Raw genomic sequence first — 13,762 nt, forward strand, 5'->3', positions numbered from 1 at the left:
TGGTATATCTGTCATACCACCAGCAGCCACAGCAAGGCGCCCTCCTTCATTCTAGTCTATAGTAGGCTACGTTGCCTTTTCTTCTCTCCTTCTCATCTTTCAGCATTAGCCACGTCTTATTGGGCTTCATCTGCAGCAGTGGGAGACAGACAGTGATGTCATGCCGGCGGCCGTCGGGAGTAGAGGCAGACAGACAGGAGGGTTGGTGAACAGAATGGGCATACAAGGCTTTACGCTCCATTAGTGGCCAGTCTCCTGCCTGGATAAGTGTCCATTGTCAGACTGCCTGCCTCCCTCAGATGAAGATGATTGACTACTGTTGCTGGTTGCCGTGCAACACCCCACACTAGAACAGTCTTACACCATTATCACAGCAGTCCACTCCTTTTTGTTCTATTGGTGGCAGGCAAATATGTGAACGGCTACAGTTCACACTCTTTAGAAGTGTTTGTGTGTACATTGGGGCTGAATGTCCTTCTAATATGTCCTGACTGTTGGAGCAGGCATTATAAAGTAGGACTGTTTCTGAACTGGTCATTTTTTCCCCTCCTGTGTTAATTACAATGTTAACATACAGGTCTAAGAGCAACTGGGTGACATGTTAGCCAGTTTCTTTACCAGTTCCCTATTCACTTACTTTATGTAACCACTTAATGAATCATACGTGGGAATTATGCAGTACGTGTTCCTCAGACACGTACTCCTTAGAAATGAGAGATAATCCTATAGGATTTATGTGTCTGAGAGCAAACCACAGCAGGCTTGGAGTAGGAACAGTACCAGAACACTTAAATGGGTCTGCCGACTTACCCACTGTGACACCCGGCACTGAGGTTCAAGTGCTTTTAAAACAAAGAGAAGAAAAAGATCTGTGAACTCTGTGCTAGTTCCAGACAGATAACATGTTCTGATTTCTGTCCTTGAGTCTTCCTCAACTAGAACATACATATAATGAAATTAATAATAAAAGCATGACTCGCCTATTCTTATAAACAACAATTTCCCATTTTCTTATTTCAGTGTTTTTTTCCCCCCCTCATCTAACAATGACCTATTTAACTGTCCAAATGATTTCCATTGGGAACTTTCCTTACATAATTAAGAAAAGGAAAGTTGGGTCTTTTCTGGAAGGTGTGTGTGTGTGTGTGTGTGTGTGTACATGCTTCCTGCACTCTGGCGAGGGTTTAATAGGAACCTGGAGGCTGTCCGTCTGGCCTTATTAGAGCTTTTGTTACCATTTCCCTGAGACTGAAGGTTCACCTGGATACAGCCTTGGAGGTTTCATTAAGTCTGTGTCCAGGTAATGACACGGCAGACAGGAACAAGTCTTTTATGAGCTGAGTGTTCCATTAGTGTCACAAGGAATCTACTCTAACTGACATTCTGCCAGTCAGTGCAGTTCTGGTAATAAATAATAAGAGTGAACATTCACACTTTACTCAGCACCAACACAACTTGATTCAGGCCAACTCAATGTAAAGTTAATAAATATACGAAGTCTGTCCGTGTGAGATTGTTTTTTAGGACTGACAATGAAAGTAATATACTGCATTAGAGAGTGTGTGTGTTTAGATGAACCAGAGAGAGAACTGGGTGTGAGAGAGTATTTGTATTGGCATGGGGAAGAAAGACAGAGTGACTATAGTATGGGATAGAGAGTACGAGAGAGAGGGAGAGTGTTTGTATTGGTAATTGTTTGAAAGCAGGGTGACGTTTGTTTGAAAAGCGGCTGCTGAGTGAATGAGTCATGCTCTGCTAGTGGCCTGTGGCTCTCTCCTTCTGCTGGGGTCAGCCAACAATGACAGGGGCCTCTCTCCTTTGAGCACCCAGCTGCCTGTACAGGGAGAGGGGGCAGCATTTAACATCGGCCCCCTCCAGTCCCCACGGCCTTCTGATGTCCTGTCTGGGACAGAGGCTGAGGGAGAACATGGCGGAGAGAGAGGGGGTGGGTAGTGGAGGGAGCAAAGGGCATAGCTTTGTATTTGTCACATGCGCCGAATACAACAGGTGTAGGAAGACCTTACAGTGAAATGCTTACTTACAAGCCCTTAACCAACAATGTTTTAAGAAGTTAAGAAAAATAAGTGTTAAGTAAAAATAGATAAGTATAAAACTTAAAATAAAATTAACAAATAATTAAAGAGCAGCAGTAAAATAGCAATAGTGAGGCTATATACAGGGGGTACCCGTACAGAGTTAATGTGCGGGGGCACTGGTTAGTCGAGGTAATTGAGGTAATATGTACATGTAGGTAGAGTTATTAAAGTGACTATGCATAGATAATAACAGAGAGTAGCAGCAGTGTCTGGGGGGGGGGGCAATGCAAATAGTAGTTTGATTAGTAGCCATTTGATTAGATGTTCAGGAGTCTTATCACTTGGGGGTAATAATTGAGGTAATATGTAAAGTGTTGCAAGTCGTCTATTGCCAGCACTCATACATTATAGTGTGAGTCTTTTGGGGTAATCTTTGGACAGCTCAGGAAGGCAGAGAGGCTGTTTGAGAGATACAGTGGGACGGTGTCTGGACTCTGGGCAGTCTCTATATTCAGAGTGTTGTTTTGTACGCTGGCGAAGTAGGGCAGTGGGGAAATCATTGATGAGTTCCGTAATGTGTTCCATTGGGCCTAGTGGACCTAGTGGGCCTAGTGGACCTAGTGGGCCTAGTGGACCTAGTGGACCAACAGGCTGAATGGGAAACAAACAAGGGAGAAGTGTTTCAATGCTGTTACTCCAAGGAGCTTCTCATTGTTTCATTTTCTGCAATTCAATTCATTCATCGTCTCCTGCAGCCGATAATCTAGTTGGTGGGGCCCGTGGGTTGGCTTTGCTCTGTGCTGCCAAAGGAGGAGATCACCTAAATCTTACCATCAAAAGAAGATTAGAAAAAAGGATGATACAATTGATCAGTGATCAGTATAACAAGGCCATCTAAAAACCTTTTCAAATAACACAGTTCATTCAAATCAACAGATCCTAAAGGATCCATATATTATTTACTTATACAAACTACATTTTAGCTGCTCAAACATCAAGAGAAACAGTGAGTTATTCAAATCGTATAACTACATGACGATACGACATTAAAGGTGTAATATTCAGTGCCGAGTAACCAATCTGAGCATGTCAATTTGGTCCCAATGGATGGAGCGAGTTTCTGAGTTGAGCTCTTTTGGCTCTACGTCTAGGACATTGAAAAGGGCAGCGCGCCGCAGCTGTCGCTGCCCGGTACTGCAGTGCAAAGGGGCGTTCCTTGTCCGAGAGAGCGAGAGAGAGGAGGCTGTTTACGAAGAAAACAGATCTTGCTTTGACAAGAAGAAGGGCTCGTCTGCAGAGAGGAGAGCAGTTTGACTGAATTATTCAGCATAGGCTCTTCCACAACAAAACATATTGTTATTTTTAAATAACCCATCTATTTCCTTTTGTGCACTGATAATTTTTCGTTTTTATTCATCCTGTCTACGGAATGTTTTTCTTGCTGCACTTTGTTTTGCTAAGCATTGCTTTAGCGGACAGAACACCCAATGCTGAAGGTAACACAATTCTCTTATTATGACGATTGAAAAGCAATGCCTTTGTTCACACTAGTCTATTTATTATTACATGTAATGTTTATTTGTTTTCGTTATATACTCAATATGCTCCCTTTATCAGTTAAGAATTGTATGGTTACATTGTGGCTTAGGACCTGAGAAATTGAGTCCAAGAAAATGCAAGTTCTAAAATGTATTTGTTTACAACAAGAAGATTCAAGAATACATTTTGTGTTGATAATTAATATGAATGTACGACTACAGCACTTTCGTGGCAATTCCTTGTTGAATGTGTTACTTCTAGATGCTGCACTTACAGTATATTGATGTTTTATTTGCTATTCATTTCTCTTTATTTTCAACTGAACATGTTAATTTTTCCATAAATCAATGTGTCCCCAGACTGCATCAAATCCAACGGCGTAGAGTACAGAGGGGAGCAACAGAACTCCTACACAGGACTAACCTGTCTGAACTGGGCCAACACAACCCGGGACTATGATGTTATGGCGTATAGAGATTCACAAATGGGTAAATTACATTGTCGTTTCATGACACAATCAAACATGTAATATACCATCAAATTGATAGTTAATTGATTTGACAAGTTCTCACCAGCCACCATTGCTGGAGTGTTCACTAGAAGTGCCCTGGTTTAAATGGCACATTTGTTGTGATGGTAAAAATGTTTGTTTGGTTATAGATGTTCCTGACACGAGTGTATAACTGGAGGCTCTAGTCTCTCTGTGTGGGTTATATTAGTACGGTCAGGGTTGATGCATTTCAATATTGTTGCCAAAATACAGAGCCAGACCATGCATTTCAGTAGTACAGTATATTTCATGCCCTTTGTGTTCATTATGCAAGCTTGTAATTAATTATACGGTGAGGGTTTTTCCACCCGTGAGGAACAGTGAGGATGTTGATGTCCTTTTCTTCATGCTCTGTAGGTATTGGGGAACATAACTACTGCCGTAACCCAGACTCATCTGAGAAGCCCTGGTGCTACGTGACTGGCCCAGATGCTGAGGCACAGAGACAGTCATGTGACATTGACACCTGCAAAGGTATTTAGCTGCCCAGTCATAAAAAAATACATAATCAGTCTAATATAAATAAACATATACCTGGCGGAGGGAATATATGTTATGCACACACATTGAAATGTAGGTCAGGGCTGGGTAAAAACACATTATTGGATGAGGAGGGGGGACTACTTCCTCTGCCCTTCCCTAAATGTATTCTCAAAGCAGTTCTCGGAAAGGAAAGTCACTGTAGTTGAGAAATCGTACATGTTTTTCTCCGAACTAACCCTGTAAATGTTATTATTAAGGTGCGAGGCTCTAGAAGTGTTATGGTGGGAATGTCCCCCTAAGAGTTGGCCTTGAGAACCAAGAAAACTAATGGGAGGCGTGTCTTTCTTTCTCGGGAACCTAGAATGTATTTCTTCTCAAGTTCTAGGAGGCAAGTTCTAAACTGACTTGCCAAGTTAAATAAAGAATACATTTTAAAAAAGGAAACTAGAGATCTTTAGCTGAAGATTTTTAGACAAGAGATATCTGTAGTTATTTTTTTATGGTTATGCATTTATACACAAACTGCTGCATTTTATTTTTAATAACCCTGCTGAATTGGCATATCTGGAGAAGTTTCTTCTCCCATGTGAAAAGCTGTGAGAGAAGAGTCAATCCACTATGAGGCTGTTTCCTGGGGGTTTGATCTTTGACCTCTCATTGTCTGTGAAGACAATACATGTCAAACAATAACAAGGGCCCTGTCCTTAAGGAACCTGCAGATGCTACATTTTAAAGAGCCATAACTTGTTAGGCAGGCGGCTGCCTAAGGTTAGGTATAAGCCTGAAACTTACTCAACCCATTGGTGGAAATGAGACCTTTCCCATGGAGACAGCAGGCAATTGGCTAATGCTGGCTATGACCTCATGTTCTTTAACTCCAGCAGAGATGGTAAACACCTTTTTTGGAGAGCAGATGTTGACATCCGCAGCTGCAGTTTCCTTTTCCCTGAGACTGCGATCACGTCACGTGAAGTGCGCTTCTGCCCCATTGTGCTGTGAAATGGCTGTCATTTTTGATTATGCATTTTCTTTATAGAACTGCTTCCAAAGTAAACAAATTAGACTAAATCCAGTAGCTCTCCTGCCCATCTGAGGATAGCCTCTGTGTCAACTTTATTGATGTCAAACAAGGCAGTGATTAAAAACCATGCGATTTACTACATGGAACCAAGTGGAAATTAGTTTCCTTCTCTATTCACTCATTTATTTTATCTCAATGTTGATTCTACAATAAAGCACGTAAAGAGCATCTTCTGGCCGGCCTGGGAAATGTGAATCATTAAACAAGAAATAGAGTTAAAACTATTACTATCATGTGTCCTCAAGTACAGAAACCCAAATACAACATCGGAAAAAACAGAAAGCAAACTAACATGGCGGTTGGTCAGTGTTTGGGGACTGGATGTTGATCATATTGTCTCCACAGACGAAGCCCCTACAGAGGCAGAAGCAGGCCCCTTCACCACAGCACAGACAGAGATCTTTGAGCCGGCCAAGTATGGGCTTGCCCAGGGAGGGGGTAATGCGGTCCAGCCAGTCATGGGCATCATCCAGAGGGTACGCACAGGACCCAAGAAGAAGAAGGACCTGGGCACTCTTGGTATGTCCTGATCTCATTGCTGAGCCATAGGGGAAGGGGCGATGCCATAGGGCCATAACATGTGAGCCTAAAGGGACAGTATTAAAAAGAATGGGCCAGCTTGATGCAGCTCGTCTTGGTACAATGAGATGGATATAAATGGTCATGAGTTATAAAGGATTCAAAATATTCTCATAGTCATAACAGCATTATTTAGCTCACTGCAAGTGAACTGCACTGATATGCATATTTTAAAATATATACTGTATATAAACTTTTGTGAATTCAGTTTGGTAACCAGAGCCGGTTTGTCATGTCTCTTTCAGGCTATGTGGTTGGCATCCTCATGATGTCCATTATCATCCTCCTCGGGGTGGGCATCACCTTCGGATACTTCTACAAGAGGTCAGTATCAGCCACTATGCTACATTAGGTGCTACAACTGGACAGACAGCACATTACAACCCTAGCTATGTTTCACTACTTTGTTAGGTTGTATCACGTGGTATGTGTGAGTGACATAAGAACTAGAGCACATGTTGTGCACCACAAGACTAAATGGTGCGTCTCCGGAGAGTAGGAACACAATGTTTAATCGATTTGCAACAGATGCTTTGTTCTACTGCGAGAGAGACAGTGGTGTAGTGGTGATTCAAAACTGGAATGTAGCGTTGCACAGGCAAGCTTAGACTTGTCGTGTTCATGATGAAGGCAGCAGCTCTGAGTGCTTGGAACCTCTTTGGCGGAATGCCAGTGGGGTGAGGGAGGGCATGTGTGGGCAGTGGGCACAGAATGTTACCAGGATGTAGAGCAGTGTCAGTCGGATGTAATGAGACCAACTGCCACAAAGACAACAACAACGTGAAAACAAGAAACGTAATGGAAAAACAGGGGACGAGAATGCCTGTGGTCTGGGTATTTTAGGCACCCACGTTTGATTCTGAAAGAGTGGAGAGAGAGGGGGGGGGGTAATGTGATGCTTGCTTAGCCTCCTACATGTATAGTAAACATGCATCATCACATATTGATGGTGAATCCATGCCACCAATGATATGTGTATGTGTTGATTAGATCAATTTCCAATCATATGTACATACAGAGTTTTAGCCTTTTTATTTCTCATGCAGTAATATCAGGTTTAGGGAAAAGGTACAGCCTCTGAAACCCAGGCTTGTTGAGTCAACGAGACAAGATTTGGAAGGATAGCCGCACAATAAGTAAATAGCGAAGGTTAGGAGGATTTGCTGATTCCTAAAATGACATAACGCAGACCCAATGTGTAGAATCAGTGCTGTAGTGTCGCATAGAAGCAGGGGGCAGGAAGAGGCTCCTGGCCAACAGTATGGCATGTTCCCTGTGCCGGCTGGGGCTCCGCAGATAGCAGACCTCACAACACCCTCAGATTGTGTCCCGAATGGCACTCAATTCCCGACATAGTGGACTACTTTTTACCAGAGCCCTATATAGGGAATAGGGTGCCATTTGAGACAACTCCAGTCACCTGCCTGGACTGGGTTTGCTCATACTGCCTGGACTGGCTTAGCTCATACTGCAGCATGCCTGCCACCACCTACCCCCAGTTTCCATCAAAACATTCCCTTCCCTGTACCAGACCAGATACTGCCTTGAACTGCCCCTGTCATTTCTGCTACCTCAAGATTAATGGACACTGTTAAAAATACCCTCTTCCAATGATATAAGACTCAGCATGGGACACTTAAAAATAGCCTCATCCAATGATATGAGACTGAGCATGGGACACTACCTCTCGTTCTTGTCATGAATAGAAATCAGGACCCAAGATGGCTCTCCAAGAGTTTTGAAAGATTATCCAGGCCAAAATAAGTTGCTGAGGCACGCTATGATGAGCCTCTCTGATTTAAAGCTGTGTTTTCCTCAGGTTAAAGACATTAGTTCTGCAAACTGCAGTGTGAAATAGCAACTGTCAACCCCATGTGTGTATATAATCTGCCCCAACACTATGATCAGTACCACACAGTGGCGGAACTAGACTTTTATACATGGGGTGGCCAAGGCTACTTCAGGGGGTCCATAGACCATGACAGAAAATGAGTGTGTAACCCTAACATGGCATATAAGGAGCATGAATGAATCGTATGATTACTGGTTGGAGGTAGAAGTGATAATTCACGTAACGCAGAGTTCTTCAATGTGGCAGATAGTGTGGTCCAAAGGTTACTTCATATAAAGGGTTACTTCATATAAAGGGTTACTTCACATAAAGGGTTACTTCACATAAAGGGTTACTTCACATAAAGGGTTATTTCACATAAAGGGTTACTTCATATAAAGGGTTACTTCACATAAAGGGTTATTTCATATAAAGGGTTACTTCACATAAAGGGTTATTTCACATAAAGGGTTACTTCATATAAAGGGTTACTTCACATAAAGGGTTACTTCACATAAAGGGTTACTTCATATAAAGGGTTACTTCATATAAAGGGTTACTTCATATAAAGGGTTGCTTCATATAAAGGGTTACTTCACATAAAGGGTTACTTCACATAAAGGGTTACTTCACATAAAGGGTTACTTCACATAAAGGGTTATTTCACATAAAGGGTTACTTCATATAAAGGGTTACTTCACATAAAGGGTTATTTCATATAAAGGGTTACTTCATATAAAGGGTTACTTCACTAGAATTCTATAACATACTATGGATAGTCAGTGTCTCTACCTCAGAACTGCAGCTCAATTTCTTTCTCTCTCTCTCTCACTCACACACACACACTGGAGAGACTTGAATCACTCTGTTTTCATTCATATATAATCTGGGTCTATAAGTGTTGAACATCCAAAATATTTTCAGAAAATAAAGATCAAGCACCAATAAGATAGCATTTGTGTGTTACATAAATTGCATAGTTTATTTACAAAAAATGTTATTTACAAAAAAACACTGCAATTTGACATACCTGGTATCAAGCAGAAATGAACTTTAAAATAATTTGTGCCCATCAATATTACAAATTTAGAGTATCATATTTATGCTCATATATATTATGTTAACTAATAGCAAAGAAAAGTTTGGGAATTGGCCTAATCAAGGCAATCAATCATAATAATTTTTGAGACATCTAATCTTTCAGCTGACTGAAAGTGTAAAAATCTTTCGTGGATGGCCCCGTTGTAATAGTACCTCACACCTAAAGACTTTGTTCTTTTTTCTTTAAATCTTTGGTTTCATCTGCAATTACACCAAAAACATCACTTTCTTTTACTTCTCTTATTATTTCACTTTGTACCATCTCAGCTCAGCCCTCAAGAACTTTGTTCTGGATTTGGTGGCTTGTGTACTTAGCATTGCCACATGCATTCATCCTCTTCTCCATGAGAGGGTCATGCTTTGCTATTTCTTCGAAGATTGTCAAAAAATGTCCCTTGTTGTGAGAGTCATCAGACTCCCGATGACCTCTCTGCGCTATGTGTTGAGTGATAGTTAATAGGAGCACATCTACAATTGTTTTAATGTAAGTAGAGTTTTCTTCCACTTTCTTTTTCCAGCCTAATTTATGACATCTAACATTGATGAGTTGCTGTCAATATCCCTTTTATGCTGATTCCAAGCATATGATATGATGTGATATGATGCTCTGCCTCCGAATGGAGCTTAAACCCAGAATCTTTAAACAGCGCTTTTTTCCAGTTACAAAAATCTGACTGTGATGTGAAGGCAGATTCAGGTGTATTGGGCAGAGAAACATGACTGTGATGTGAAGGCAGATTCAGGTGCATTGGGCAGAGAAACATGACTGTGATGTGAAGGCAGATTCAGGTGTATTGAACAGAGAAACATGACTGTGATGTCAAGGCAGATTCAGGTGTATTGGGCAGAGAAACATGACTGTGATGTGAAGGCAGATGTAGGTGTACTGGGCAGAGAAACATGACTGTGATGTGAAGGCAGATTCAGGTGTACTGGGCAGAGAAACATGACTGTGATGTGAAGGCAGATTCAGGTGTATTGGGCAGAGAAACATGACTGTGATGTGAAGGCAGATTCAGGTGTATTGGGCAGAGAAACATGACTGTGATGTGAAGGCAGATTCAGGTGTACTGGGCAGAGAAACATGACTGTGATGTGAAGGCAGATTCAGGTGTATTGGGCAGAGAAACATGACTGTGATGTGAAGGCAGATTCAGGTGTATTGGGCAGAGAAACATGACTGTGATGTGAAGGCAGATTCAGACTGGGTCCTTGTGAAGTCTGACCACACTGACTCTGACGAGCCTCATGTAGGGAGCTGCTCTGGGGTTTGGTGGTGATGCAAAGGCTGGGGTCTGTTTGCACCTGATCTGCCTGTTTCTGCTTCTTTAAAAATAAGTCTGATCTCTCCCTTTCTTTTCATGTTTAATTGACCCAATGCAAAAAGAAGACAGTCTATGGTTACATATAAGCATCCAATTACCCACATTTTAGTCCAATCTCAATATCAATTATAAATCCCCTTTATCATAACTGTACGTTAAAATCAACTACCAGCCTAAGTTACTAGTTAGATCATGGCTGGCCCTACTCTGCATTAAGTAACTTAGCTAGCTAAAATTTCTTACACCTTTACGATAGCAAACAGGCTATCTGCAAATTGTGGTAATCTTTTGAGTAACGTTAACAGATTGATAATAACAATTGTTCGTTTTGAGTTCAAGTACGAAAATCTGAGTTAATGGATTTCAAATGGCTGAATGTTAACTTGCTGAACACTGACAGCTGTAACCTACTAGTTACCCCACATTAGCTAAATATTCGTATACTGTAACTTACGACACTGCACTGTATATGCGTGTATTACTAGCACAGATGTAAACATAATGTTAGGCTAAATTGGGAACCAATCTCTCTTATCTTATGAATTGTCTGTTAACGTTAGACCTTTGGCTCCATTAACTTACACAGCGACTCAACTTTCGTAAAAGTTGTTCAGGAAACCTAAACCCGAAGCTAAACCTTAAAACTTACTTCAAATATGATGCTTTCACCAATCGCGAAAAGAGCTAGTGGATCTGTGAAAATGTTCTCTTCTTCTTCTGTATCTCGCAACCAACGTTAATATTCTCTCTTCCTCGTCCTTGATTTGAAAACGTCAAAATAATTGCTTCTTTCAACAAGAGGGGAAATGAGATGTCAATCAGCATCAAACTGCCAGTAGGGAATGACATTTTGGTGTGGCACCCGGGGTGGCCAATCCGATGTCAGTGGTGTCCAGTGCCACCCGGACACCCCTCTGGCTCCGCCCCTGGTACCACAGTCCACCTAACCTGTTCTGTCTATGTGTTGTTTGCTGCAGAGGTCGGGACCTGAAGCAGCAGCATGACCAGCGTGTGTATGAGCGGGAGATGCAGAGGATCACCCTGCCCCTGTCGGCCTTCTCCAACCCAACCTGTGAGTTGCTGGATGAAAACACCATCGTCATCACGGCCGAGAAGCAGACCCCCACCCAGGATGGTATGGTAGGGGAGGGGGGAGACCCCCTGATGGGCCATCAGGCTGGTACACCAGGAGCCTGAGCACTGACCACCCCACTAGACTGGGAATGGACCATGACATTCGAACCTCAGAGGATCAAAACACTCCCCTAGCCTGACCTCCCTCTGCCCCCAAATCACCCCCCTTTTAAAGGCCTTCAAGGAGAAGGGATGAGCTCCAAAGACTGAACTGTGTCCTTATTGCCTTGCTTATAACACACACACACACACACACACACACACGTCACAAACAGGGAAAGAATACGACAACATGTGGAGGAGGACTAATTTGACTCCATGTGTAGACCATCCGGTGAATCTGGTGGTGGTTGTGTACAAATGTGAATGTCAGGGATGCTCATTGAGAAATAGTGCATTTAATATCTGAGAAAACATGATCATGGGCTGACCCCCTGCTATAGCAATGGGATGTGTATCAATCAACGTTAATGAGAGAGGGTGATTTTATGAGCTTTGGGTGAATAGAGTAAGAGTCTGCTTGGAAAGGGGGAATTCATAGCCTTTTCTTATTTTCTGCTTTCTTTGTCATATTGAAGTGCGGCAATTGGGTGTTAAGGGCTTACCAGCGAAAACAATGCTACTCACGTCCCCTGACCCTTTGGCTGTGCTAGGTCAGGTATGGGAGTGCATCTAGTATACAGTAGATGTATAGGATAGCCCTGTTAGACATCTGTGTTTTTCTGTCTGAAAGAGAGTGTTGGAACAGATGTGTGGAGTAATGAATTAGCTTCAGAGAAATTTCATATTAGGTCTAAATCAGATCTGCAAAAGAAAAGGCAACATCTCCCGCTCGCTGACGCTGTGGCGTTGCCTTAGCATGATGCATCTGAATGTATTGCATGGTTCCCCCGGTGACCTTTCTGTTTAACTCATCTGAAGTCTGTGTGACAGAAGCCAATATACAGTAACTACAAACATCAGCCTATTCGTTGGCTTTACATGAGACGGACTGTATCGTTCCTCAGGTTAAGGAGTGACAGGAAAAGGGAAACCTCTTTTGAAAATCGAAGAGACAGTTTGTTCTCAGGACAAAATGCAGCAGCACTGGCGTGAAACAGAACACCGCTCAGTCTGCTGTCTGGCTAGAACCAGACAGATCTTGTTGAATGATCTGGACAGAACAGAACAGTCTTTTGTTAAGGGTGGACGCCTGTGACATTAGATTGAATTTAGACCATTGAATTATGTGTCCCGAATGTTTGGGCCAGCAGTGGAGCAAAGTAAAAGAGTGTAAAGAGGATATATAAGTACAAACCTTTTGAGGTAACCTAGCTTATTAGATATGTACAGGATGGTTTAACTGCTTAATAAGTAGTCTGTCACATTTTGAAATAGGATGCTGAAAGTAATGCCACAGAGTTGGTTAGAAAATGTAACGTATCATCGGAGTCATTGATTTCAGCACAATCTCTTTTGTTGGGATGAAATGTAATATCTTTCTGCTTTACATGGTTGCTCTATTGTTCTGCTAATGCAACCTTGCATCACTCCAAAATTGTATTTTGTGATGAGACTATTCATCTTTCAAATGGTTGAAAATCATTCTGCATCACTGGTTACTTCTCAATCATTGTGGTTCCTTCATTTTAGTGCAATGTTTTGTAAATATAATTTTCTTCACTTTTGCAATGCATCAAAGTACTGTTGCTCCTCATTGGAGGTTAGTATTTGTATGTTTGGCAGATTTTTACTGCTGCGACTGAAATAAAACTGATTTTGAAAAAGATGAACTGCATTCTCATTCCTCACCCTTAAAGGGGCAATTCGGAATTGAAACAATAACAAAGTGGATGCCCCCCCACCTCTTTTTTAGTAAAAGCAAGAGTGATGTGCCTGGATAAATGTAACCACTCTCAAATTCATAGAGCTATCATGCAAGGACTGACCAAGATATACAAGTTATGGGCCAATAGAAACCAAGATTGGCCACTAGATTATAGCCAGCTGATCTCTCCTTAAACCATCAATATACTCTAAAATCCCCCACACAGCTGATCTCTCCTTAAACCATCAATATGCTCTAAAATCCCCCACACAGCTGATCTCTCCTTAAACCATCAA

The 13,762-nt window shown here is 41.9% G+C and overlaps 1 protein-coding gene across 1 annotated transcript; it reads left to right on the top strand.

The window, feature by feature from the left end:
* The first annotated feature begins 3,279 nt into the window (after window positions 1–3,279).
* Window positions 3,280–13,427, top strand: LOC118393268 (phosphoinositide-3-kinase-interacting protein 1-like). Its single transcript, XM_035785800.2, has 6 exons — window positions 3,280–3,532; window positions 3,935–4,063; window positions 4,483–4,599; window positions 6,035–6,208; window positions 6,514–6,592; window positions 11,503–13,427. The coding sequence occupies exons 1-6, from the start codon at window positions 3,466–3,468 to the stop codon at window positions 11,720–11,722; spliced, it is 786 nt and encodes a 261-aa protein (XP_035641693.1). The 5' UTR covers window positions 3,280–3,465; the 3' UTR covers window positions 11,723–13,427.
* Window positions 13,428–13,762: the final 335 nt, after the last annotated feature.

This window comes from Oncorhynchus keta, chromosome 14 (assembly GCF_023373465.1).
Source record: "Oncorhynchus keta strain PuntledgeMale-10-30-2019 chromosome 14, Oket_V2, whole genome shotgun sequence".
Lineage (NCBI taxonomy): Eukaryota > Metazoa > Chordata > Actinopteri > Salmoniformes > Salmonidae > Oncorhynchus > Oncorhynchus keta.

Coding starts and splice junctions, on each gene's coding strand:
- LOC118393268 (XM_035785800.2), top strand. CDS start 3,466: ATGTTTTTCTTGCTGCACTTTGTTTTGCTAAGCATTGCTTTAGCGGAC. Junction 4,064..4,482: donor GTATAGAGATTCACAAATGG/GTAAATTACATT, acceptor CATGCTCTGTAG/GTATTGGGGAACATAACTAC. Junction 4,600..6,034: donor TGACATTGACACCTGCAAAG/GTATTTAGCTGC, acceptor TTGTCTCCACAG/ACGAAGCCCCTACAGAGGCA.